We start from the raw sequence: 27,992 nt of genomic DNA on the forward strand, positions 1-27,992 counted from the left end.
ACTCCACCACATAAATACTGTCCCCGTCCATTCCATTGATATAATCCTCTCTCATTAAAATTTAGAATACAGTCTGTCGGCAAAATCGAGGTCTTCCCCTCGTCCTCTCCGCCGACCCATTTCACTAGAGCAAACATTTTCTTTGTTAAACAAGTACTCCTTGTTCTTCACCAAGCCTTTGGCCCTTTTATAAAAGCTGGACACCTGGGACAGTACGATATTTGCTGAATCCCACTTTGTTCTGTTTTCTAATGAACCATCCGAAAGATACCACATGAAGCACCTGAGAACTTGGCGGCAATTTAGAAGACGGGATCCAGTGATAATCATCCTGAACAAGGCCACTGCCCAAACCAAATATCCAAGACGATTGTCTTGTAGACAGAGTACATTTTGAAGACTGTGGATTGGCATTGTGATGTAGTGTGACATCAGACTGCATATCGTTCATAAATAAAAATCAGACTGATGTTCAAATTAAAAAATTACAAATCTTTTATTGCGGATATAACCTCCCCAAGCCCAGCAACATCTATGGATGTAAACTCCCCTCTGCACCGTGGGCAACCCCCCCCTCCCCCGCCGCCTGCAGCTGCCACTCGGATAGACAGGCCAAGGCACCCCACCAGGGAGCGGCAGCACAGGCCCAAAACGGGCACGTCCATCTCACCTGGAACGACACAAAAAACGAAAGGAGAATACAATGTTTATTGATGTTGTCTTTTGCACTATTGTATTATATGTTGTGTGTTATAAATCTAATTTGTACATTTTGGATTAGGGGGAAACGCAATTTCCATCTCTGTGTAATTGTGTTGCATGGTCTGATTGACAATAGTATACACACTTTTACTTTGATGTGTTAAGAGGCCGGACGGCTACTTTAATTGTCGATTGAAAACATGTGGCTATTGTTTTTACTTACCTCTACATATTACACACATGAACGTGCCCTGCAGGGCCTGAATTTGGTCCCTGGTGAGGTGCCGCTCCTGCTGGGCCCGAGCCACCTCCGAGCGCACCATCTCCTCGGTGGTTGACCTTAACCAACAGCATAAGGTGAATGGTCTTTCTTTTGGTTGAGATTGATATCCATCACACATTGTTAAAACTTGAACGTAAAATTAAAGCAGGCATCAATGTACGTTGTGTACAGTACATTGGTGCTGCAATACAATCTCAATGGAGCTCAATTATTTTAGGAGGTAAGAGGCTGCGCTGGGTATTACACCATTAATGGCACAATTTTCATCACTGAGCGGCTATGCTTGCTGCTTTGAGTGCATCACGCCAGACTTTGCCTATAGACCTTTTTTTAGGGTGTCCTTACCGGCGTCTCCGCCCTGTACACCACCACCTTCCTGGATCCCCAATACTCCAACCCTGATGGGAAATTACGTCAAATTCAGTGCTCGAATTATGTGCGAGCCAGAGGGAGCCGAGCTAGAGTGAGGATGGCTCCCATGAAACCAACAAAGTCAAAAATCTGAGGGGGTCTCTCATATCTGAAGGTGTCTGGCATTGTAATTGCCTCTTCTATGTTTATTGACAAAGCCATAAATTATAAGCCCATATAATGTAGCCTGACTAGCGCCACCACTTCTCAATGAGACGTGGTCAGGGAACCAAACGTTCATTTTCTCGTATTTGAAAAAAATGCCCAGATCCGTTTATTGGGTGCCACGGATGTCTATCAAATGCGTCTGTGCATAGCTCATCATCGTCTTGCTTTCCCCCGTTCTGTGATTGGTTCCCTATCTGAGGCAAAAATTAGGGCGGTAGTTTCCAGGCTGCCTTAGCAGCGTGAATCAAATTGCACGCAAGGCAGCATGGGAACACCCAGGCTACATATAATGCAGCCTACTTCTATGATTGTGTCAACTGATCTAGCTATCCTAGCCTATGCCATTCAGAACTCCGGAAAGTTTACAGATATTTTGAAACACCTGTTAGCAATCTCTGATGGCGGAATAGTCAATGGCTACCTGACAACATTTCAGTGCAAATTCCAAAATTGTTTGTCTATTTATTTCCACGGTTCAACACACGAGACAACTGAACACCCAGGTGTTGCAAAAGCGCCACTCGTGCCTATTGGCTATTTTGTATCGCCTTTAGGCAATGTGCGGGAGGTGTCAACGTTTTATGAGATAGAGAGACCCCCTTAAAGACAAAAAGAGAATTTGAGCACTGGTCAAATTAACTAAAGAAGCTCAGGGTGGTATTGATATATACCTTCAGTGCCGGCGGAGGGGATCAGCCTCCTCCCCTGGCCATCGGCCAGGACGACGCTCCTCACATCCAGCGCCGCCCTTACCAGGTCTTGAATCCCCTGCACCGTGCGTGGCCTGGTCCGCACTGAAGCTGACCGTTAGGCTCGCCTCCTCCCACGCTCCATCCACTAATGAGGCCACCACAACATTCCTTTTAAAAATGTAAAAAACAAATGACGGGTTAGCACACCAACACATACAGACAAACACAACCTTAATAGGCTAGAGTTCTCAATGGGTTGGGTCGGCCCGACAAACCAGACGGGACCCGCAGGTTCGGGTCGAAAATATAAGGAAATGACTCGGGTCGGACCTCGGGCTTAATCTTTTCCGCTCAGTGAAAAAATAAACATTTAGGCCTATTAATCATCACTGCTGTTCACCGTAAAGAAAGTCTGGCTGCTGCGTGCAAATTACAGGTTATGTGCATTGCTCAAAATGCAAGGTGCTGATGAAATATGTGACCCTGCAAGGCGAAACCAGTCGCTTTGGTAAAATTTACAAAATTACGTTATTGCGCTCACATAAACGGCCATGAACTCAACTTTCCAACGATATGTATATCGAGGGTATTGCAAAAAGTATCGCTAAGATAACTGCGCATCCAAAGTTGACATGGTTCTTCCATCACGATACGCAGAAGAGGAGAAATTCACCGTTTTATAGCCTAAATTCTCATGCTATGAATATAAATCTTCACCTAAATAACATCAGGGTTTAACAGTGAAAAAGTATGTTTTACGTCGGGCCGGGTTCGGGCAGATAATTCATGTCGATGTATCGGATTAGGCCACGGGCCGGGTCGGGTTATAATTTTCAGGCCCATTGAGAACTCTATAATAGGCTACTTAAAAGTAAATGACCTCGTGTAGGTGGCCGGTGATGGGGAGGGGCGTGGGGGTCTTGGTCCCGGTGCAGGGGCAGCAGCAGGGAGACGGCCAGGGGGGAAGCGGAACTGTGGTGGCCCCGCCTCGGTGGAGGGCCTTCCCTCCACATCATACTCCGGTCCAGTCGTGTCGGTAAAAATCCCATTGTATGGGAGGACTAAATTCCCACTCTCCCGGTCTTTTAAATAAATAGTGTCAGGGACAAGCTGTTATGAGAAATGTAGAGAAGGCGCCAAGGCGGTGTTATTGTCACCGTCAGATACATGTAAACATATTTTCGTTTCAGCATTTTTGTGTTATGCTTTGAAAAATCCACACATTGTCACTGATTCAATTATTTGAAGGGGAGCCAATGAAGTTGCTGCAGGACAGGTGTTATGATGCGGGCAGCAGAGTTTTGGACTAGTTTTATGGATTTGTCAGGTAGGCTAAACCATAGAGGAGAGAGTTGCAATAATCTACGCGGGTAGTGACCAGAGTGTGAACCAGAATTTCAACACTCTTGGGAATCCAAAAATAACAATATAATAACCCATATAAGTTGCTATTACACATATTATTATGAACTATACGTTGCTATTACAATTCAAGGCATAACCACAGTCAGCTTTACAGTGGCAACCGGGTGATAAGCGGGATAACGGCCTTGAGGTGTGTCATATGGCATTAAATGGACTCCGCTGCGCGTCGGGGAGTTCTTTGCCCCTCGCCCTCGTCCATTAATTCCTTACAGGACACCTCGGCGGCCGTTTTCCCTTAGCCTACTTCTTATCGTTATTATTGAACTATATTATACATATTATTATGAACTATAACTTGCTATTACAATTCCACCTATGTATCCATTAGCTTTCTATATGTAGCCTAGCAGCAATACCACACGTGGTGCTTTTGAAAATAGCATAATTCAACGCATAACAGCCAGTCGGCTTTCGTAAATCCTTCGTAAAATTTCGTTTATTCTTATTGCGAATCTTATTATTATTATTATGGTTGTTATTATCTTTTTTTAGCATATAATAATCATAATAAGTGTTATTAAAGCCTAATAATAATTAGTGAGAAATAATAGTAGTAGAAATAATAGTATTAAAAAGTAGAAGCAGCCAAATAAAAATTACCCTAACATGCATCTACAACAGTTCTAAGGAGGCTCTTCGTAATCAAAAAATCAGCTAATAATTAAGTCATCTGCCTTTCAAGTAACGTTTCAAGCTACAACACTGGGTAGACTATGGCTAGTCTAGCCTACAACTATAGGCTAATTAAGCCTAGCCTAGGCAGTTACATGTGTTGGTAGTGCTATCTTTACATGTGTTTATCTTTATATTGCTGATGAAAAAAGGAAAAGTAATATGCATTCCCAAAATGAATAGTAAACTTTTACATTACTGCACCTGGAAAATCCTGGCCACGTTGTCCAATGTAAGGTCCAGCACTCGAATGCTGACCGTTGCTGCACCGTTAGTGGAGTGGAGAATTACCGAATTCATTATTCTGAGTGTTGAAAGCATGCCACGTTGTCCAGTGTAAGGTCCAGCAATCTAATGCTGACCGTTGTACCGTTGGTGGTGCAGTGAAGAATTACGGAATTCATTCTGGAAAGCATGCACAAAGACAAAGAATTACGGAATTCATGTTGAATCGTGTGGAATGCATGCACAAAGAGAAAGAATTTCGGAAGAAACATTCCATTTATACCCTTCATTGGTCAACTCCGCCTCCTCTGTGATTTTGATACATTGGAGGGTTTGGTCGTTGGAATAAGGCTACTAGGCTATATCACAACGGCTCAAGGATGGCACTGGAACAGCACGAAGAGATGATCAGGCAACTGAAGGAAGAGGGGAAGACATATGCTGAAATAAGCCATACTCCTGGCTGAAGGGGTTATGAAAGGTGCCTCTGTTGCAAATTTAAAAAAGTTATAATAATAATAATACGTTTATTTTATATAGTGCCTTTCTCAAACCCAAGGTCGCTTTACATAGTAGGAAGGCAGGGAAACACAATAACAAACAAACAAACAATACAACAGAGACAAAGGCAGGGAAACACAATAACAAACAAACAAAACAATACAACAAAGACAAGTTATCTGTATGGAACTATGTGTTGGGTGTGGAGGAGAAGTGATCATTAAACAGAAAGGTCTTGAGATGTGCTTTGAAGAAAGGAAGAGAAGGACAGGCACGAAGGGGTTGGGGGAGGGAGTTCCAGAGTTTGGGGGCCAAGGCACTGAAGGACCTGCCACCCAGGGTGGAGAGTCTGGAGTGGGGGATAGCCAAGAGGTTTTGGTCAGAGGATCTGAGTGAGAGGGAAGGAGTGTAAGGGGTCAGGAGGTCGCAGATGTAAGTGTGAGCAAGGTTGTGGAGGCCTTTGAAGGTGAGTAGTAGTACTTTGTATTTGATCCAGGACGGAACTGGTAGCCAATGGAGTTGATGGAGAATGGGGGTGATGTGTGCTGATTGTCTGGTATGGGTGAGGAGCCTGGCTGCAGAGTTTTGAATATATTGTAGTCTTTGAAGGGTTTTAGTGGGGAGACCAAGGAAAAGTGAGTTGCAGTAATCTAAACGGGACATAATGAAAGAGTGAACCAAAGTCTGTGCATCACTAGCAGAGAGGAAGGGTCGGAGGCGTGCAATGTTACGGAGGTGAAAAAAAGCAATCTTAGTGAGTGATTTGATATGAGGATCAAAGCTAAGGGTGGAGTCAAGCTGAATGCCAAGGTTTTTAACAACAGGGGTGGAGTGGACAGATGAGCCATCAATGTTGAGAGTGAGATGGGGAGATTTGGTGAGGATGCTTTTAGGGCCAATCAGCAGAATTTCGGTTTTGTCTGTGTTGAGCTTGAGAAAATTGTTTTGCATCCATAATTTTAAGTCAGAGAGGCATTCAGTGAGGGAGCGTGGTGGGGGGTCAGAGGGAGAGGGAGTGGTAAGATAGAGCTGGATGTCATCTGCATAGCAGTGGAAGTTGAGACCGTGGCTGCGAATAATCTGGCCAAGAGGGAGGATGTATATGAGAAAGAGGAGGGGCCCAAGTACAGAACCCTGGGGGACACCACGAGTGACGGGGGACTTAGGGGACTGATGTGGACCAAGTGTTACAAACTGCTTTCTGTTCGTGAGGTATGACTGAAACCAATTGAGGGCTGTGCCAGAAACACCAATAGCAGACAGACGGGAGATTAGAACATTGTGGTTGATGGTATCGAAAGCAGCACTAAGGTCAAGGAGAATGAGAATGTTAAGTGAACCAGAGTCAGCAGACAGGAGGAGGTCATTAACTATGCGTAGAAGGGCAGTCTCTGTACTGTGACATGAGCGGAAGCCAGATTGAAAGGGCTCATACAGGTCATGGTGGTTAAGAAAATTGTGTAGTTGTGAGGCCACCACTCTTTCCAGTACCTTGGCCAGGAAGGGGAAGGAAGTTCTGTCTCATCGTACATGGACCATATGGTGATGTCACTAGGGAGGGATCTTCTGTTAGGGGCATGCTCCCACCTGAGGGATCTTCTGTTAGGGGCAAGACTAATATAAATTTATCATAAATTTGCGTAAGCTACCTGTTTGATGCACTGCAAGTTTATAGTTTCTAATGCTTACAAGTTTTATATAGTCTTATGTCGAACTCAACAACAACTTGTAACATCTTCTCTTGGTCTACAACCCGGCAAAAGTGGTATGTTGTGCTTTGTTTGGTTATTATTATGACCGCCGCGCAGTGAAGCGGGTTATATAGGTTTAGTCAGATTTTTCTTTTTTTTTCTTTTTCGCATGCCCAAATTTCCGTCAATGAGTCCCGGGACACTGTAAGACCGGGATACACGAAACTTGGTGGGCATGTAACCCCACATGGATAGCATGGAACCATCGTTTTTCGATTTGATCTGTAGCCGCCCCGCTGGACTGGAACCCCGAAAGGAGGGTAGGGCAGACACAGTTTTCTGTGAATATCTCGAGAACCGTAGGGTTTAGGAGGACCATTTTTTTTTTGTATGTTGATCTCGAAAGGGCCATGTCAACCAATTCCATAACCACTCATTTCATGTATAGAGCCACCTAGTTAAACACAAAAAAGTAAAAATGAGGTGTTGTAATCGCAGGTATCTATGACCCAACATAGTCAAAACTGCACGAAATTGGAAGTGTAGGATCATTATGACACCCTCTGAATGCACGCCAAGTTTTGTGGAATTCCGTTCATGGGGGGCCACACAATAAATAATTTATGTTACTATACACCAACTGGCCTGTTGGTGGCCGGAGACAGTTTTCTGTGAATATCTCGAGAACCGTAGGGCCTAGGAGGTCCACCTTTTTTTTGTATGTTGGTCTTAAGGGGGCATGTCATAGTTAAAAATTAAAAAGCAAAACATTAGGTGTTTTCATCACAATATCTCTGGCTAACATTGTCAAAACTTCACGAAATTGAAAGTGTAGGATCATTATGACACCCTCCGAATGCATGCCAAGTTTCGTGGACTTTCGTTCATGGGGGGCCTTACAATAAAATAATTTATGTGTACATTTAGTGACCGTACACCAACAAGGATTCCCGGACACTGAAAGACCAGGGTACACGAAACTTGGTGGGCATGTAACCCCACATGGATAACATGGAACCATCGCTTTTCGTTTTGATCTGTAGCCCCCCCGCTGGACTGGACCCCCTGAAAGGAGGGTAGGGCAGACACAGTTTTCTGTGAATATCTTGAGAACCGTAGGGCCTAGGATGACCAATTTTTTGCGTATGTTTGCCTCCAGGGGTCATGTAAACCCATTTCGATATGCACACGTGTGCATAAACAGATACACACGCACACACATACATTCACAGTAGTCCTACGTAATACACATACTCACACAGTAGACATATATACGCATGGATGCACATGCACACACCCAGGCACATAAACAGGCAAACGCACATGCACGCACACACACACACACACATAAACATGTACACGCACACATGCACACAATTCAAGAATTTCTCAGAATTATGAACAGGCAAGATGGGGGTGGGGTTGTATAAAATGTATTTTACATGTGAAATCTATGAACTAATCATGTTTTGGTACTTGTTGTCTAGCAGATACCAGTGAGAATTGAGTGTGCATAATGCAATTCAGTGAGACAGTTAGAATCATATATGCCTTTCAGCGTGACTTATTTTTGTGGAAAACATGTGCTGGACTGGGCGGCGGTCATATTTTGTACCGCTCTGCGTTCTACGTTGTTTGTGTTTCCTTGCTGGAGAAATAAACATCAGTGTTGAGAACCTGGCCTCAGATTTGTGACTAAGGGCGGCATACTAGCCCTTCAACATCCATGAAAGGTTGTATATGGAAGGTTTACAGTTTGCCTCAATATTTATCAGTGTGTATACAGTAATAATCTACTAGCTGTGAAAATGTCCCACTATTTTTCCTTCTTTAAAAACACACACACACAAAAAAACACAATTTCTCCTTTTGTTTCATAAACAGACTAGGCCTCCATGTGACCCTTCCTTGTTACTTATGGTTTGTTTATTAGCCTGGTTGGCGTTGACCTTTTAACACTTAGGCTACTGCCAGCTCTTTATGTGAGTAGGTCAGTAGGAGCACACAAGTTACCCTAACATAAATGTAATCACCACAGGGTTTACGTGTATTCTCCGTGCAAATTCATGCACCAAACCTTGATGCCCGTACCGTCTCAGTTCAATAGGAATACATGTACCGTTCCACCCCTACTGAGTAGTGTCGATAGGGAAAAAACAAGACAGAAATCGCTGCTAGCAAACTGGAGTTGCTGCAGCTAATGGCTACAGCTCCCAGTCAACTATAATGCCAATTTTGGGGGCCTGCCTTTGTGCCTCTTAAAGCTGCAGTTGGCAAGTCTGACAGATTGAGGGGACTTAGCCAAAATGTTTAATGTTTACAACTCTCATGCCCCTCCCCCACTACCACTGAGCACCCTCTCACCGAGTTTGTGCTCGTCAGTGCGCACCAGACTGTGATTGACAGTCAGATCTCACACAGCCCTGCTCTGATTGGACCAGAAGAACCGGGAGCTGTGAATTTTTGCAAAACAAATAACATAACAGGCTCTAGATGGAGGTAGAAGTGCAGGTTTTTTTTCTAAAAAACGGCTGATTTATGTTGTTCTGTCAGATCATAGTGTCGGTTTCAGTGAATATGATAAAAAAAAAATCTTGCCAACTGCAGCTTTAACAGACACAAAAATGCAGTTAAAATTTCTGTGCAACATGAACTGGGCCCTTACGTGACAACAAGATGTGTTCTCAACTCATACGCTGTGAAGAAACCGTTTAAATTCAAAGTGCAATTGTTTGTGTGGCCGCTGTGGCCATAGACTGTATAAAATAGGCTGTGACCCAATGCCTACAGCAACTAGCCTGACGAGCCAGACCACATCAAGATGTAGGGTCTGGGAATTCACCCTTCGCTAAGTCCCGCCCTCCTTAGTTACTGTTGCTATGCCTGACAAGCTTTAGCACCCTGCACGTCTTATTACATACAGTAGGGGGAGAACCGGGACTTTTCAATGAAATGTCATTTACAAAGACATCGTACCACACTGAAAGCTAATATTTTGTCACTAGCAACCTACATCTGTCCTCTGTCAAATACAGTTGGAACTTCATCTCTGAACAAAACCGTTCATGAGTTTTTTTAAGCAGCAGTCAAATGTGTGTTTTGTTTCATTCGACTCTCATGGCCAGAATGAATGGAACAGGCATGGGGGACAAAAGAAACATACCATTTAAGCTATGTAGGCTACTTCCCACACACTTCAATATTTGACAACATATCATGAATGGTACTTCAAATAGGTGTTATTTTAAATAGATTGCTGATGGGCTATATGTAACAGAGGTCGTCTCTCCCCTCCCTCGATCACTCTGCGTTGTGTATAAATGATGGACGCCACAACCGACCTTAATTTTTACTGTTTATTGCTCTCTGGAATATAGGACAAAACAAACACAAATCAGGCAGGGGCGAGCCAGTCGCGTCACAGCTCCTATGCCTCAGGACAGTAGCAAAAGAGCGCCAGCAAGACCACGAGACACGCAGTTAACGGCGTGAATCGCCATAAAAGTACATGTGAAAAGACAATAACAAAAGTACATAAAACAAACATGGCATACCTGGAATATAGGACAAAACAAACACAAATCAGGCAGGGAGCGAGCCAGTCGCGTCACAGCTCCTGCCAATCAAACAGGTAACCCACGTTTAAATACATTCAGTCAATTCACCAGTATGAAGATCTGTAAGCTAACTAGTTAACGCCGCTACACCTGCAGCCGCGTTAGCAGACTGTAGCATGTAAAACTGAGGTAATATGCACTGTGTCACGATCTAACATAAAAACAGAGATTAAACAAACGTAACTCGTATATAAGGTGTGCAACACCAGAAAACAGTTCTTTGTGAAAAATGCACAATACAAGTATATAAAAGATATGATGTATTGTATGCAAGACTCCACATACCTCTGCCTCAGGACAGTAGCAAAAGAGGCAGAGGAGGGGGCTACATGAACACTTAAGGGGTCTTCAGCGTGGGAACCAACCCCTGCCACACCCAAGCCACACCCCCCTACATACAACCTACTGTACCTCAGAGGCGTGGGAAACTACAAAATATGTCCATAGAACTTGTAGACACGATGGGGAAATTCAGGGAAGCATAATTACCCCTGCTACATATACATCCTGGTGAACGTCTGTTAACAACTTCTTGCCGTTATCGTAAGGCGTGTATCTCGCGGTTATGGAAATATCATGCAATATGCCATTTTTATAGTTAGAACAATATGTGTTCCCAATTATATCATGTTTCTATAGTGTAACATGCTATTTTACTGTGTCTTTACGTGGGTTAGGGCACCACACATCCAAATAAGTGCCCTTCATGACCCACAGGTCTTCAGTCTCCGCAGGTTAACATAGCAAAACTCGAAAAGCTTGTCATACCTCCCGTGCCTAGTGACGGGTTGCTAAGCCACGATTGGCCTGTGGCGGTTTTCGGGTGTGGCTTTGCGAAGGGTGAATTCACTATTGGTAGTGCTCAATCTGAGGGGCGGGATAAACGGTTGTCTTTCAAATTCCCTCTGCGCGCAATAGGATAGCACTACAACTCCTGAGTCCCATGCGTTTTCCCACCAGTGGAGCTAGTTGGCTAGTTCATCAAATTTTTGCCAACTTAAAAAAAGCTTGACTCGAGTGGCAAATTCAAAGACCGCTGTTCGCCAGCAGCAGCATCCATCTTTGTTTTCAAGTAGCAGGGAATTCGTGCGGAACCGTCGCAACTCTGTCATTATTATGTTAAGCCCGCCCACCGACTCTATATACCAGTGGTCCCCAAACTACGGCCCGCGGGCCAGATACGGCCCGCCACCTCATTTTGAGTGGCCCCCCAAAACATGTCTGTGGTATATAGCAACCGGCCCGCACGGGAGTACGACATCGTCAAACTATAACCTCCGTAATTTCCCCCATTCATTCTCTATGGCGAGTCTTAACAGTACACGTCATACTCTTTTTGTCCACTGGTGGTTGTTTTGGTGCTGTTTCGCATTTGCCATCGAAAACGGAAAGAAATGTAGGCCAACCTGCAAGCAATGTAAGAGGCCTATGCTGACTGCATCAGTGCTCAAAGTATTCTAAAAGTTTATCAATTAATTGTTAATAACTAACTAACTTTTATTCAAGTCATATTTCTGGGACTTTCTGGGATAATTATTTCTATTTTTTATTCACTCGTTCAAATGTTCATACAGAGTTCACAAATGTTCATACAAAGTTCTCTTCAGGTGAGTGAAAGTTAGAATGGTGGTCATTTCAGATGTTTTTGCCAACACTTCATAAAACTCTCGTTTGATAACTTTAAATTATTTGTAGGATATTGCTTGTTCACAACTCGAGCTATGTATGCAAAGAAACAGAGTTCAGAGTCTTTTTATTAGTATTATTTCATGTGAGCTACATTTTACACTGATATGGCATGATGGCAACATAAACATAGCTAACAATGGTATTAAATTGCAGTAGCCTATGATTAAATGTAATGGAATATTCAACTAAGGTAGACTGCTGTTGTTCATAGCACTAAGCTATTTATGGTTATACTCTCTGGCCCTCTCTTGGAGCCAGGCATAGTGAGCTGGCCCTCGGAAGAAAAGGTTTGGGGACCACTGCTATATACGATGTGATTGGCCTGATCAAAGTTTGATTTTTCCAGCTTGCAAGCCAACGGAGAGTTGCTAGACTTCCCTGGCTGCGAATTACATTTGCTGCCACTAGGGTGCGTCTAGATTTCTCGGCTAAAAAGACCTATTACTGCTGAAAAAAACTTGTAAATAGTCTTTTGCTCAGCACACATTGACCATGGTTTATTATTTGTTTTCTCAAAGCTATGTGATAGGCTCAAAAGCAATTTGATTGCCTGTGAGCTTCGGCGAATAATAGCTCACAGGCAGAGAAAACCTTCCAAGACTGAACCAGTGAGAAGGCTGGTTCAAAAGCGATTTGAAAGTGAAGTTCATGTCTTGGCTGAGGCAACTTTTTTGGACCCACGGTTCAAGAAACATGCTTTCATAAATGACAGGAACACAGACGACACCATGTCAAGAATGGTGGGGGCAACAGCTAAGGCGCCAACATCGGCCACAGAGGAGATGGTGCAGAAAGGCCTGCACCTCAGACAGTGCCTGAGGTTTGGACTGACTTTGAAGAGAGGGTGACCAGTTTTTACGCCCAGACAATCAGAACACTCTGAGGCCATGCTTGAGGTCAAAGGATTTTTGTCTGAACAACTTATCCCTGCACAACTGACCCATTGCAACTTATCCCCGCACAACTGACCCATTGCAATGGTGGAAAGTTTTTTTTTTGTTGCATTTTTGTATTTTTTGATTTTTTCTATGCTTGGTCTATTTTTAATTGAGTTGCACATTTTGCGTTGTTTTTTTCCATCTATTATTATGACATTGCCTATACGTGGCTGAATGTTTGTTTTTTCATGTGTGTCACTTTGAAATAAATGCTTTTTACTTCACTGGTAGCCAAACTCTTGGTTCATCATTATTTATTAACTCCTGTCTTCTAAGGGAAACACTGCAGAGAACTGCTGTCATAGTAAAGCCGGTAACATGGCTCAAAAATACCAGTTCTGAAATTGCGAATTGTCGGATCTAGGTTTTAGGAATCGATCAAACAAAGTCTCAGCCAGTCGGTCAGAAATCTCAGAGAGCTTTATTTACAGCACCGGAGACCCACGTCATGTTGCTAACAGTCTGATGTTACAGAAAAAAGGCACACTTCTTATAGAACCTTGACAGAGCTTACATCTCTCCTTGTGGTATGTCAGAAATCCAATGAGCACATCGCCCATCCTGTCCGACATTGTACACAAGGATGTATCCCTTAACAACCGCCATCAGTGTCATTTATCCAAACTTTGACCTAACATACAAAAAGGAGCCAACCTCCCTAATGGAGATGGCAGCCAGGGCCGCGTTTGGGCATTGGGCAAAGGAGCTGCTGCCCCGGGCTCCGACCACTAGGGGGCCCCAACCGTAGTGAAGCCTGCGGTTTCTTATGGTCTCAGCAAAAGAGAGCGGCAGGCAGATGTTCTCAGTAAAACCCCAAAACTGTCCACTTTTTCCAAAAATGTCGATTACCGTGATGAGGATCAAAATAGTAATACGTCTAGGCCTACTACCCCTGTTCCTGACAACGTTACCATTAACGGCTCCGACAACACTGTGGTAGATTTTTTTGAAGATGTCATGTGTTGCCAGGCAGCAGCCGAGAGATATATGTAGTAAAGTTCATGAAGAGTTCATGTGCAGCCAGGCAGAGGCTGGGGCAGGATGTCATGCACGTGCGCGAATGTGACACAGGCCTACTGGGGATTATTTAAAATTTTTGTGGCAGGTCAGTGAGCTATCTACCTATATGATTTATTGAATATATAGTCAGGGGGCCTATGTGGTTTCTGTGGGATTGAAATGTTAATTTTTGGAGAGTGGTTGGACTGTCTTTAGAGGTCATTGAACATGGAGAAAAATTATGTCTCCATTTTATTTAACCTGTTTTAACCCTATTTTTGTGAAATTGTATATTTCACTATAATTAACACCATAAATTTCGCCTAAATCACTGGCTATGTTGAATAAAGTTCACAAAACAGTTATTTTCTTATTTTCAACAGTATGATTGTATGTCAGTATTATGATTGTATGTCAAACAATTAGAGATAAGATCAATAACCAATCAGTTTCACCAAATACACATACTCCATTGCTGAAAGATAGCAAAATCACAGAATCACAGATGAGACCTCAAACAACATTTTATACATTTACATATACACAACATATTAGATCTCACTTCCACTCCACAATTTCCTCATCAAAATCTACAACTAGTCTACTAAACCCTATTTGTACTCACCTTCTTAAGACTGGTCTCCCCTTCCTGGATAATGTTTTGCTCTAGATTATAAATAATTCTATCAGGGCACGTACCACAGTCGTTTAAGACATCTGTTATTAAGCCCTCCCTCAAAAAACCTAGCCTTGTATCGATACTGGTCCTCCTGGACCTCAGCGCTGCCTTTGACACCATAGACTATGACATACTACTTAGGCTTGAAAATTTGATAGGCATCAAAGACTCAGCACTCGCTTGGTTTAGATCATGCCTTCCTAACCGTCAACAATTTGTACAGGTCCATAATAAACCATCTACCCAGATTATGGTAAAATATGGAGTGCCTCAAGGCTCAGTACTGGGGCCCCTGTTGTTTAGTAGATGATACATAACTATACCTCTCTATAAAACCTGATGAATTAACCCCGTTAGCCAAACTTGACACATGTATAAGAGATATAAAGACATGGATGACGAATAATTTCCTGCTTTTGAACTCAGATAAAACAGAAGTCATGGTTTTAGGTTCTAAAAAGATGAGGGATATCCTATCCACATCACAGGCTTCATATAGTGATCTTCCACTGACCTCATCCACAAGTGTTAAAAACCTGGGAGTTATAATTGACCAGGACCTAGCACTAAGTAATCACATAAAACAGATCACCAAAACTTAATTTTACCATTTAAGGAACATTTCAAAGATAAGGAAGTCCTTATCCTTACCAGATGCCGAGAAATTAATGTTTTGTCATCTCAAGGATAGACTATTGCAATGTTATTGCAATGCTATTATTCTGGCTGTAATAATACCTGTCTAAAGAGCTTACAGCTTATTTAAAAGGCAGCTGCTCACACACAAAAAAAATATGAACATATTTCCCCCATCCTAGCATCTTTACACTGGCTACCTGTTAAAAGTCACTGACTTCAAAATATTACTTATAGTTCTTGGTTGGTTGCCTGCATTGAAAGAGGACACCTCATGAAGACACTCTTTTGTCTGCTTCTGACAGAAGAAGCACTTATCTATGCTGGCAGCAGCTGCTGCTGAACAAGTGTACAACTAGACTGTGCCACCATGAACTATGAAAATGTGCTTGCTCAAATGTAGAAGGCTAGAAGGTCACTAATATCACCAACCATGAAGAACAGAGCACTATGTGCTTCAGGTTATTCGATATTCTAAATTCTATCACTGCCAGCTATCATCAGCCAACTGTCACTGGTAGTCAGGGATGGATTACTGCACTGGCCTACCGGGCCCAAGCCCAGGGGCCCAAGGAGTCAGGGGGCCCAAGCCATTGCATGGAATCATTGCCTCAATATCAACACATCATTTCAACACATAGGCTATGAATCTGATTGAATAAAAGTATTGGCCATCCCCAAAATGCACCAGAATACAGGAAATCACATCAAATAAATGTAAAAAAATGTCCCCCGCAACAATTAGTGGGGGGCCCTTAATACATCTGGGCCCAGGGGCCTGAAAGTTCATAATCCGTCCATGCTGGTAGTGTCTCTCTTTCTCTTTCTCTCTCTTACACACACACACACACACACACCTGTCTCTATCTGATCCTTTACCCTTTTTTTTCTTCACACTTACATAGGCTACGGAAGGCCTTACAGACTTCAGCTGGTACTATGTAAAAGTCTATTAAACTTGATTTAACAGAGATCTCTGCACTTTGTGCTCTGAATGGGTGTAGACAAGAACTGACAGAGCAGGCTAGGCCTACACTCAAGCACACTAATAGGCATGAATTGATAGTATTGATATTGAAGTATTATTTTTTTAAGCAGACAATTTCTAGAATTTTAGGCACAATTTCTTGTTAAATAGATCAATCATCAGCCTAAAAATGTTTTATAATGTTGTATTGTTTATGTGGCCCACTTTTGCACACTACCTTGTAGAATATCTTTGCTTTTTGGCACCAAACCCTATGCTATAATACCAGCAATGTGAGGTTTATGGACAAAACACCAAATTTGATGTTTTCTGAATTTGACCTTTGATTTGGGTCCTTCAAAACCATCAAAAAAAAGAGACATGTTTTTTTTTACTCTTAAGAACCCCTAGAACAAAGATATAACACTCTCCAAAAATTAACATGCGAATCCCACAGGCCCCCAAATTAGACACATAGGCCCCCCTACTAATACATTGATTAGATAAAAAAGGGTCTGCCGATTACATAGGGGGTAGACACTGGGCCAAGGTTGGCCATAAGTAAAAAAAGGAGGTGTTTTTGACCACATACAAAAACTTTCCCCCAAGGGAGCAAACTTCAGAACGTGCGCACCTTCTCCCCAAGGCCTGGGTCGTGGAGTCTCCGCTGCAGAGGACATCCATCATTCGCAACTCCTGCCTGGCGACACTTAATCTCTGTGCATTCAGAGCTGTACCCAGGAGGACTTGTGAATAAAAGGCCACAAGCGGCCACTTCTCATCTCAGACCGTTATCCGCTGGTTCTTTGTACAGAGTGCTAAGTTAAGAGTTAAAAGTCAGTAATTTTTTCCACGACAACACCCCCCCTGTGCCTGCCGACGTGTCGTGCTGCTGGAAGAAGAAGCATTTTAGTTTGACCTGCTACGCCAAATCGACTTTAATGATTTAATTTGTGACTTTGCCTTCAAAGAAACTAGAAAAGTAGACTTGAAGTAGGCTAGTCCCACACTGATTATCTATCCTATGTCCATTTCAGTAGGCGGCTGGCCACTGCCTGAAAATTAAATTGTTTAATCGAGTTGTTTGTATTTGATGTGGCTGGGCTGTGTGTGTGCGCGCTAGACTGCATGTTTCAATGTATTTGACATTGTGCCTGGCTAGGGCTGCGTGCGTGTGCGCCAGACTGCGATGCTACAGTGTTTCATGAGTTCAGAGTTCGGGAGTTGCACATTAGGCTGACCTTGGCTACCGTTGGCAGTGTTTTGCAAGCCTTAGTTGAAGTAATTGATGGTACAATATAATATTTCATGGTTGATTTTGTTTGTGCATTGCCCCATGTTTGTAGGCTACTTGTTTTTTGTATGTTGGTACAATTGTATGTTGGTTATAGAATTCCACAATATAAATGCAAATTTCATTTTTACATTATGTCTGTCATTGTATTGCAAATATCTCTCTCTCTCCCTCTCTCTAATATATATTGATAATATTAGTAATATATATTGGGGAAAAAATGGGGGGGGGGGGGGGGTCTGCCCCGGATGACCTTAACCTGGCCCTGATGGCAGCTCCAACTCAGGGCCCAATCACCTTGAGGAAGAATGTCACTGATGCTAAACATCTCTCATCAACCCAATTTCTGTTCACTTACACTCTTCTGTGAACAGCTGTTACACACACAGAAGTAAAAAAACACATGAGTAAAGCAAGGTACTGCAGTGTTTCCCATACATTGATTTATTTGTGGCGGCCCACCACAATATCAACATTGACCACCACACAATGATTTTTCTGGTTGTACTAAATTGTGCTTAAATCTGGTTAGAATCATATCCGCGCTGCACTAATTTGTTAAAAACTGTTGCATTCGAGTTAATTCTGCAAACCTACCACCACAAATAGAATTCAATTATGTGGGAAACACTGTACTGTCTGTATAAATTATCTTGTAAATAAACTACCAGTCCTTTTTCAAAGTTCTCAATGTCTCGTTTTAAATGTCAGGGCCCTCAGAAGTCTACCAATGAAGTGTGGAGCTACGTTGAGCCTCGTAAATGGTGTAAAACAGTGATTTATTTGCATGGCTAGGCCGATGCCCGAGGCACCCCCATCGAAAACCTGGCGCCAGATTTTGGAGTGCAGGGGACAAGCCGAGATGAGCTATGAGACAAAAGTTCACACTCGGTATCATGTTTCAACACACTTTAGGTCAATATCACACCGAACTTCTCCTTTAAGGTTAAAAATGTCTTACTACAGAATCCACAGAACTTTCTACTACGTTAGTGGTTAGAGACAATGGGCTAGGACTGAGTTTCCTTGGCGATTAAGCCATACTGACTCAAGTGACTCGCACCACCCGGATCAGTTTAGTGAGTGACTGAGAATAACCCGAATCCTTAAAAGGAATCGAGTTTGCCAGGCCTACTGAAGAGCCTTCCGTGCATTCTTCTGTAGTCCCCTCTGGATTGTGAAAGGCCCTGGGCCCTGTATAGAATAAACTTATTTGTTATCATGAGTGTCATCATCAACACTCTTATTTGTGTCTGTGGCATTTCTATGGAAAGCCTTTTTGTGTCATCTTATATTCATCATTGCAGATCTGATCTTAGTAGGTCAGATAAGTATCTCTCTCCAGCATGTCAAAGCCAGCTGTGAAATGACCACCGATATATCTTGAATTCCTACTTACAAGCACGGATAAGCATTTCCCTCCAGCTTTGAAATGACCACTCGCACTCCCCAGCCATTTGGTCATTTTATTTGGATCTGAACACAACATAGTGAAACCATCTGCGCATGCAGACGAATCAGCACCGCTGGCACAGATGAGCAAATTGCCAAATCACATGAGAAGATAGACAAAGAGATAGATAGTTGACTATCGTTCCTCAGGGGAAGAGGAGATGTCCACTGAAGGTGGTGAGATGTCCGGTGTAGGCCGCGACCCACCATCCAGCCTCCAGGAGCAAGCACACCGTGTCGCCCTCCTGGAGCTGCAGTATCACGCTCTGGGACGTGTTGATATCGTGAGGGGCCACGTGGTTGTAGGCGGCCACCACCTGATCCTTGTTCTTCAAGAGCTTGGCTCCAGCTCCGTGGTCGCCTCCGGCAAAGATGTGGTAGTTGAACATGTAGACGCCATTGCACGGAGCAGTGAACAGGCCTGGGGCAGAGAGAAGAACATGTGGACACGTGATAATCCATCTCTTAGGGAGCTGTGCAACGGTGTTCCGTTCGAAAGGGAACTGCAGCCAGAACGTCTCTATGGCAACATGAAAACTAGCAGGGCACTTCAAATAAAAAATGTTTTAGCAATAGAGTACTCAAGTGTGACGTCACGCTGTCCTGGCAAACGGATTTTCAGTTCTAAACAAACCAAATTAACAAGGGGAAATCCTATGCCACATGAACGTTTTATGGAAAAGGAATGATTTTTTTAGCGAAATGACTTGCGAGTTTGCTTTACGAATGATGTAAGTAATATTGACAATAGATTGTCTTCATAAAAATAAAAAAAACTAACATTGTGTAAACTGCTGTCAGTTGTGCAGTGCTTCGCCCCTACATGCAGGCATCAGTCAGAGTCTCATACTTGCCGATTTTTTTTCAGATTTGTAAATAAGTTCCAATTTTGTTTTAAAAAGTGTCCGAAGCCACCCCGGTTGACAGTAATAACGTTATGTAATCAGAACAGATTAGGCAAATTTACTGTTACGTTATAAACTTTATTTTTCATACTAGTGCAAACTTTTCCTTTGAATACCCCGGAAAAATACATAAAAGCTTCCAAATGTTTCGATCTAGCACCTCTTGAAATTGATTTATTCTCGTTTTAAAAGAAAGAACACAGCGAAGCAATGGAAAATGGCATCTCTCGTTCGGTTGTTTAGAACTGAAAATCCGGTTGTCAGGACAACGTTGAGTTGAGTTCCCTGTGACGCTTCCTTGGATTTTATCCCTTGGGCAGTCAGTAGGGAGCAGGGAATTCTGGGTAGGGACCAGGGACGACCACACCAAACAAAGTCAAGAATTTTCAGTTGTGCATCTGCGCAGTGTGCAGTCTCAAACCCAGCTTGGATGTAGATGAGTTGGTGCTGAGTGTAATGGTAGCTAGCTGGTACATAGCTGTGCAGGAGAATTCTGGCCATTTTTCACACATATCTCTATTTCTCGAAGTCACTGAGTGTCGTCGGTACGAGAACAAAACCCTGAAAACAATCAATGCTGCCTAGCTCCAGTTGCTGCAGAAAACAGCTAGATCAGACCAGGCGCGCGGGAAACCTATTTTTGACCAGGGGTGCTTAATAACAAAAATAATGGATGTCCGACGATTTCTCTCCCCCCCCCCCACTCCCCTGGACATGTTTAGGATTTTGACTGCTAAATGCGGTGTGCGGGTGATAGCGAGAAGTTTTAGAAAAGTCCTGGGCAGCCACAAATTCCAATGTTCCGCGACAGCACTCCGAGTCCACTGCGCCCACCCTAACCCCCACAGAAGCGCACTTGACATCGTTAGCCTATTTCAGTATAGCTAAGGAAAATTACTTTCTGATCGTCAAAACCACACCAGAGATGTTAGGCTTTAAATATAGGCTAATAATCAGGCTGCAATGATCTCGCAAATAATTTCTGAATAGCCTAAAGTGTGTCGTCTCCACAGCAAGTATGTGTCCTACAATGTTGCTCGGGTTTGGTCACAAGCGGCCCGCGATCGCCCGATATTTTAATCAACCCGACCGCAACTCGGGCCGCGAATATTAATTAGGACAAAATTATATCCGACCCGCTTATTTACAAAATGTGTGCTTTTGGTTATAGCCTGCATGCAGTGTGACAGTAGGCCATTTCTGTAAAACAAACTAATTTATTTGCAAAACTTTATGCAGTAGAACTACACGCAGTAGGCATGCAGGACATAATGTTTGCGCAGGAGAGAGAATGAGAGAGCGCAAGCACGCACGCAACCACCAAGGATTAGAACACTAGGATAAGATTTGAAGGCCATGGACATACATCTTTCTTTCGAAAACAGAAATGGTGAGGCAAGGTAGGCAAGAGAGATTAGCGTAAGAACTGGTTTATAATGCTGAATGAAGCACAAAGCTTTACTAAAGCACATCCACTGTTTAAAGTCACAAACGAACTAAAGTAACTTTTATGCATGCGCGAACCTATACATACCGGTAGATATGCCTGTAGTCTGTGCCATAACATTTATTCCTGCAGGCTGCCCGTTTTGGCTATCATACTTTTAAATGGCTTCGCCTAGACCATAACTTGTACTACTGTCATCTTCTTTAACAACTTTTCCCAATATTTCCTATAGCCTATATCGCTTTTCCTGAAGGGGTGTCTTTATTATTATGACCGCCGCGCAGCGAAGCGGCGGTCATATAGGTTTAGTCAGAATTTTTTTTTTTTTTTTTGCATGTCCAAATTTCCGTCAATGATTCCCGGGACACTGAAAGACCGGGGTAGACGAAACTTGGTGGGCATGTAACCCCATATGGATAGCATGGAACCATTGTTTTTCGTTTTGATCTGTAGCCCCCCGCTACACTGCACCCCCCCAAAGGAGGGTAGGGCAGACACAGTTTTCTGTGAATATCTCGAGAACCGTAAGGTTTAGGAGGACCTTTTTTTTTTTTGTATGTTGATCTCAAGGGGCCATGTCAACCCATTCCATAACCACTCATTTCATGTATAGCGCCACCTAGTTAAACACAAAAAAGTAAAAATGAGGTGTTGTAATCGCAGGTATCTGTGACCTAACATAGTCAAAACTGCACAAAATTGGAAGTGTAGGATCATTATGACACCCTCTGAATGCACGCCAAGTTTCGTGGAATTCCATTCATGGGGGGCCACGCAATAAATTAATTTATGTTACTATACACCAACTGGCCTGTAGGTGGCCGGAGACAGTTTTCTGTGAATATCTCGAGAACCGTAGGGCCTAGGAGGTCCACCTTTTTTATGTATGTTGGTCTTAAGGGGGCATGTCAACCCATCCCATTACCACTTATTTCATGTATAGCGCCACCTAGTTAAAAATTAAAAAGCAAAAAATTAGGTGTTTTCATCACAATATCTCTGGCTGACAAGGTCAAAACTGCACGAAATTAAAAGTGTAGGATCATTATGACACCCTCCGAATGCATGCCAAGTTTTGTGTACTTTCGTTCATGGGGGGCCTTACAATAAAATAATTTATGTGTACATTTAGTGACGTACACCAACAAGGATTCCCGGGACACTGAAAGACCGGGGTACACAAAACTTGGTGGGCATGTACCCCCACATGGATAGCATGGAACCGTCATTTTTCGTTTTGATCTGTAGCCCCCCCGCTGGACTGGACCCCCCGAAAGGAGGGTAGGGCAGACACAGTTCTCTGTGAATATCTTGAGAACTGTAGGGCCTAGGATGACCATTTTTTTCCCGTATGTTTGCCTCCAGGGGTCATGTTAACCCATTTCTTGTGCACACATGTGCACAAACAGGTACACACACACACACACATACATTCACAGTAATCATACGTATGACACATACTCACACAGTAGACATATGTACGCTTGCATGCACAGGCACATACACAGGCACACACACAAGCACGCACACACACACTCACACACCCACACACATAACATAAACATAACACAAACAATCAAGAATTTCTCAGAATTATGAACAGGCAAGATGGAGGTGGGGTTGTATAAACAGTTCTTACAGTAACTGACTCACGTTCACGTTGATCTCTATAACTGTTAATTTTTAGTAGCCTATATTCGAACCTATCCATAGCCCTTTTTTGCTATTTGACTCATCATTTCACATACAAAATATAAATAATGTCAGACAGCAAATTAGTAATTATTTAAAAATATATAATATTTTTTAAAAATCTATCTCCTGCCAGCAGGGGGTGCTGCAGCACCCCCCTTCCCGCGCCCTTGGATCAGACCAGGCTGCTACACTATAAGGACCATGATTTTAAATTTGCCCCAAGGGTGTAGCACTGCCCCAAGGGTGTAGCACTGTATCTGCCTGGTTTCTTTAGCTGTTGTCAGGGATGGCAAAAAATAAAATATCAAACACCCTAATTTTAAGTGTATCAAAATAAACTACAAAATACATAGCCACACATGTATCAAAATAAAATACTATATTTTGGCATTTTGAAAGTATGATATGATATGGCATCTATATCTACACTACCAATGAAAAGTTTGAACTCACACACACTTATTTGTAGTTTTTTATTTGAATCTTTTTTTTTTTACTACATTGTACAACAATACCTACAACATCCAAAGTATGACAGAAGACAAAGGTCTCTAGAAATATATTATTTCCATGTGCCATGTTTCATACCTCTATGACAACTTTGCTGTCAATTGATATGATTAAAGCCGACTTCATTCTTTTCAATAAAATCAGTGAAAGACAAGCAGCTAACAAATGCTCACAATGTACGGGAAATCCATCAAGGCTGTTGGAAATCCATCTCAGCTGACTATATCAAGTTGGTTGAGAGACTGAGCAAAAGGTCTGTACCTTGAAGAATTTAAAAATATTGAAAATTTAGCTTTATATACACTTTTTGTTTGCTTACAATATGAATCCATGTGGGCTATTTCATAATAATAACCACCTACTCAGATAAATAAAGATAAAGGGGAAAAAAACAGATTTGAGAGTTGGTGTGTCTAAACTTGACTGGTAGTGTATATGGTATGAAGCATGAATTTGCAAACTTTCCATATCTATCTATTTAAAGGACCAGTATGTAGGAAATAATGGAAAATAAATTGTAACCATTCCAAAAATGATCACCATATGTTGTCAGAGAGTAAGGAAAGACAATGAGTTGAAGTAATGGCTTATTTGACAACATTACTATAACCCGTAAAAACCCATGAAAAAAAAAGAGTTACAGGGCGGAATCTCTTGGAATTTTCGTTTATGTTTTGAACGATTAATTCTAGAATAGCGTATTAATAATGGGCTGCGTGTCCTCCTATGTGTTGCCAAATTAGCAAAGGCCAAGAATTAAGTGGACATCGGAGGAGCTTCCTGAGATGGCGACGTCTTCGTCTGACGCAGAGCTGGCCATATTTCTCCACGACAGGTAGCCTAGGCTAAACTTCACCTGCATCGATAACTTCAGCTAAATATGTTACGTTGGTTAGAGAGGTATTTTTTGAGAGGTGTGGCTGGGTCATGGTTGGAGAAACGTGGAGAAAAGCAGCTGCAGGTCAACTAATGTTAGCTAAGTCTTTTACATCTGGCAACCCAGAAGAGGCTCACGTCTGGTAGTCTTGAGAACGTTCACCAGTGTTTTGATTTTGGCCTAGAACGTTCGGTAACAATCCTACAAATCGCTCCTTTAATCTCTTCCTTCCTATCTATTCCTTACTCTGTTGATTAAGAGGACAGGAAAAATAGGTTCACATTTCATACTGCCCTTCCAAAAGGTTAATGAAATTGGCATTTTTATGAACAAATCGCCATTAGGTCAACTTTAGAGCTGAATACAGGGAATTGCCCAAGAGATATCACCAGGCACCCTATTTTTACTAGGTAACTCATAGGCAACAAGAAACTGCAAAGAAAAAAAACGTAATCGGACTACGACAGAGGTCATGGTTATGGAGAGGTTATGGAGAGGTCAATGAAGACTAGGAGAGGTCATGGACACTAGGAGAGGTCAATGGAGACTAGGAGAGGTCAATGAAGACTAGGAGAGGTCAATGGAGACTGTGTGTGGCTTGTAGTGGTCTGAAGGCTCGTGTGTCCAGTCTTACCTTTGGTTTTGTCGTAGGCATCGCCGACGTTGGTGAAGACGCAGTCGAATAGCAGGGTGGTGTCCGTCTTGAAGGGTCCGATGTGTTGGTCAGTCTTCACAGAGAAGGAGGTCGAAAAGGCCACGTTAGAGGGCTTGACTGCTGTGGGAGAGAAACAGTTAGTCTCTGTCTATGTGTGTGTGTGGAAGAGAGACACATTACCTTCACCAATGCTCTTTAGCTCCTTCAGGTTAGCAACATGACAATTGCACAGAGACTGACAGGCCTGGTGGTAGTGCTAATGTTACTAAGAGTATTCAAATATGATATATTTTACGGGAAAACATTAAAACGGGAAGACAACGGGGAAAAAGTAAAACTACGCTAGAAGTCCGGAAAAAACAGGATGGTTGACAGCTATGTATTAACTCAGCAGACACACAGAGTGAGAGACAGATGGTGAAATCCCTTACCTCCACTCTTCAGTTCCTCAATTTGGGCTTTGGCCAGTCGAAGCTCTTCCCTCTGCTCCGCCATCTGAGCGATCATCTGTCTCTGCGCAGCGCGGAACTCAGACAAGTAGCTCTGCTGGGTGGAGGCTGCAGCTGCATCTGTGGCCTCAAGGTGGAGCCCTCCACGCTCAGCTGCAACCACAACCAGCGCAGACCACAGCAGCAGCAGCACAGCTACAGGAGTCTTCATGTTTTAAACTCTTCAGCTCAAACTGGGCAGCTCGTCAGCATTAAACTCTGCAGCTCTCTCCAGTCCTCTGTGTCCAGCTCCGGTCTGTGGGCTCCTTTTATTGGGGGAGAGACGGACTGTGGTCTTGCGGTGTGTGATTTTGACATACAGTAAGGGATGTGGATGTTGATATCAGCTGAGGTGGGGAAATAAAACCGCTACCAGGGCATTTCCTGCTCAGTGTGGTGTAACTATGAAGATACTATAAATCTGTCTTGTGCTTGATGCTGTAAACCGCCGTTACTCCAAGAGGAGCAGCAACAAAAAGCATACAATATAAAAAATTCATTTATTTGTGCTTTATGCTGCAAACCATTGTTACTCCAAGAGGTGAGCAGCAACCAAATGTAACAAATTAATTTATTCTGTGCTTTTGCAGGGCATGCCACTCTGGTATCTGGGGTGGCTACCAACACAATCATGCTACCAATGCGCACACGTACACACACACACACATAAGCATGCTACCAATGCAAAATCATAGAAGTAACACAAGCTTTTGTTCTAGAAATATGTGATTCAGTGTCACCTCTGACGGATTGTTGAATAAGACCACCCAAATTTTACACCACGGAACTGTTTCTCCACTCAACAAAAGTGCAAATGTTTCCTTTTATGCTGTGTGGCAAGCAGGGCTCCGAACCGGTTCAAGGAACGAAAACCGAAAACGAACGGAATTTTACGAGGAGCGGAAACGGAAACGAAACCAAAATGGTCTTCAACTGTTCCGGAACAGAAACGTTATTCTGAAATCCACAAAACCGGTTAATAACCTGGGCCAATTTAGTTCGGTATGGGGCCCGCGTATTGCTCTCGCACCTGGGCCCACCATTGGATTGTTACGCCACTGGTCTATTCTAAGGAAAAGTCCACATAAATAGACTTGATAGGCCCGCCAAACACTGCCGGAACTTTAAGAACGAACGATATTTTGCGTTCCGAACCGGTTCAGGACCGATATGTTGGTGGCGGAACGCATGCAAGAACGAAAACGTTAAACATAGGCCTACCTGAACCGTTCGGAACGGAACGTTTGAAAAATAATTTCGTTTTCAAGCCCTGGTGGCAAGTGGTATACTGTAGGTATTTAGGGCCTGCACCTGTATTGAGTAGCTGACTATGCCGTGATGGGAATTACACCCAGAATTAGTCAAAATAACCCCATAACGCACGCAGGTTTGTATATTTACATACATGATAAAAGATGTGGTTCCACAATAATCAGGTTTTTATTAACACAATATCACAGATACACACAGTAGTAGAATCACACACACACACAAAGGATTCAGTAGGACACTGAAGCTTACCAATGGAGAGGCCAGCTAGGACAAGTAGTATGCAATGAGGAATCTCCCAAAGGAAATATTTGCTTTTGTGGCATGTTTGTGAGTTGTTTGTGTAAGCAATTTGTTGGCCAAATGAGCTTCTGCATCAGCATGTGTGGTAACTATTTTGAAAACGTGATTTCAATCAAAACAATCTTGAAACGAGTGAGCAAATGCGTTTTAAGCAATCACTAACCGAAATTGCCATCACACATTTCTCTGTCCAAACAATGCAACAAACAACGAAGTATGTTTAACCTGAGCTACAGGTTGGCATGATCTGTGTTTCACTAAAGAACGTGGATGTTTAACCTGAGCTACAGGTTGCCATGATTTGTGTTTCACTAAAGAACGTGGAAGTTTCTCTGTGAGTGTTTCACTGAAGGATGTGTGTGTGTGTGTGTTTTACTGAAGTGCAGAGCTGTCTGACTGGGTACAGGGGTCCACCAAGTATAGAGACAACAAAATGTTAAGTGTGTGTGTGTGATCCAACCCCTCTGTCTGTCAACTGTATGCAGTTTGTTGCAGGTGATTTTAAAGTACTGTGGCCCAACCCCTTTTATCAACCTGAAATGTTTACAGTGTTTTATCAATTATCTTATCAATTGCTTTTTCTGTCTGAAAACGGTGGTCCTTTTCAGCATCAACACATTTGTTATTAAGTGTGCTTGCAAAGCAGCACACTTACTGTTCTTCTTAAGTTTTATTAAGTGTGCTTGCAAAGCAGCATACTTACTGTTCTTCTTAAGTTTTATTATTATTTTTCCCGTCTCCCTAATTTTTTGTCAGCTCTAGCGCCTAGGCCCTTTGAGACAGAGACACCGTTCCAACTTTA

The 27,992-nt window shown here is 42.8% G+C and overlaps 1 protein-coding gene and 2 long non-coding RNA genes across 4 annotated transcripts; all 3 read right to left on the bottom strand.

Moving 5' to 3' along the window:
• Positions 1 to 531: 531 nt before the first annotated feature.
• Positions 532 to 2,420, bottom strand: LOC143123891 (uncharacterized). Its single transcript, XR_012986937.1, has 4 exons — positions 2,236 to 2,420; positions 1,331 to 1,383; positions 926 to 1,041; positions 532 to 670 (listed from the first exon to the last, which is right to left on the bottom strand). It is a non-coding gene; the product is annotated as an uncharacterized LOC143123891 (long non-coding RNA).
• Positions 2,421 to 3,141: 721 nt separating this feature from the next.
• On the bottom strand, positions 3,142 to 5,015 carry LOC143123892 (uncharacterized). Its single transcript, XR_012986938.1, has 3 exons — positions 4,862 to 5,015; positions 4,558 to 4,758; positions 3,142 to 3,366 (listed from the first exon to the last, which is right to left on the bottom strand). It is a non-coding gene; the product is annotated as an uncharacterized LOC143123892 (long non-coding RNA).
• A 14,026-nt stretch (positions 5,016 to 19,041) lies between these two features.
• LOC143124636 (complement C1q-like protein 4) lies at positions 19,042 to 25,869 on the bottom strand. 2 transcript variants are annotated; one of them, XM_076286309.1, is made up of 3 exons: positions 25,562 to 25,869; positions 25,110 to 25,247; positions 19,042 to 19,462 (listed from the first exon to the last, which is right to left on the bottom strand). In XM_076286309.1, the coding sequence occupies exons 1-3, from the start codon at positions 25,788 to 25,790 to the stop codon at positions 19,188 to 19,190; spliced, it is 642 nt and encodes a 213-aa protein (XP_076142424.1). In that variant the 5' UTR covers positions 25,791 to 25,869; the 3' UTR covers positions 19,042 to 19,187. The 2 variants fall into 2 exon arrangements, with proteins under 2 accessions (XP_076142424.1, XP_076142422.1); XM_076286307.1 differs by having other exon boundaries at positions 25,110 to 25,250; positions 25,562 to 25,867.
• Positions 25,870 to 27,992: the final 2,123 nt, after the last annotated feature.

Source organism: Alosa pseudoharengus, unplaced genomic scaffold, assembly GCF_046254945.1.
Source record: "Alosa pseudoharengus isolate Yale_2024_CS ecotype anadromous, Long Island Sound unplaced genomic scaffold, YU_APseudo_1.1 YU_APseudo_1.1_scf_15, whole genome shotgun sequence".
Taxonomy (NCBI): domain Eukaryota; kingdom Metazoa; phylum Chordata; class Actinopteri; order Clupeiformes; family Clupeidae; genus Alosa; species Alosa pseudoharengus.

What these genes read in the sequence shown, in the direction of transcription:
- LOC143124636 (XM_076286307.1), bottom strand. Translation starts at nt 25,790, where the DNA reads ATGAAGACTCCTGTAGCTGTGCTGCTGCTGCTGTGGTCTGCGCTGGTT. An exon ending in TGAGGAACTGAAGAGTGGAG is followed by an intron (nt 25,251 to 25,561) that starts GTAAGGGATTTC and finishes TCTCTCCCACAG; the next exon opens with CAGTCAAGCCCTCTAACGTG. An exon ending in TGCCTACGACAAAACCAAAG is followed by an intron (nt 19,463 to 25,109) that starts GTAAGACTGGAC and finishes TCTCTGCCCCAG; the next exon opens with GCCTGTTCACTGCTCCGTGC.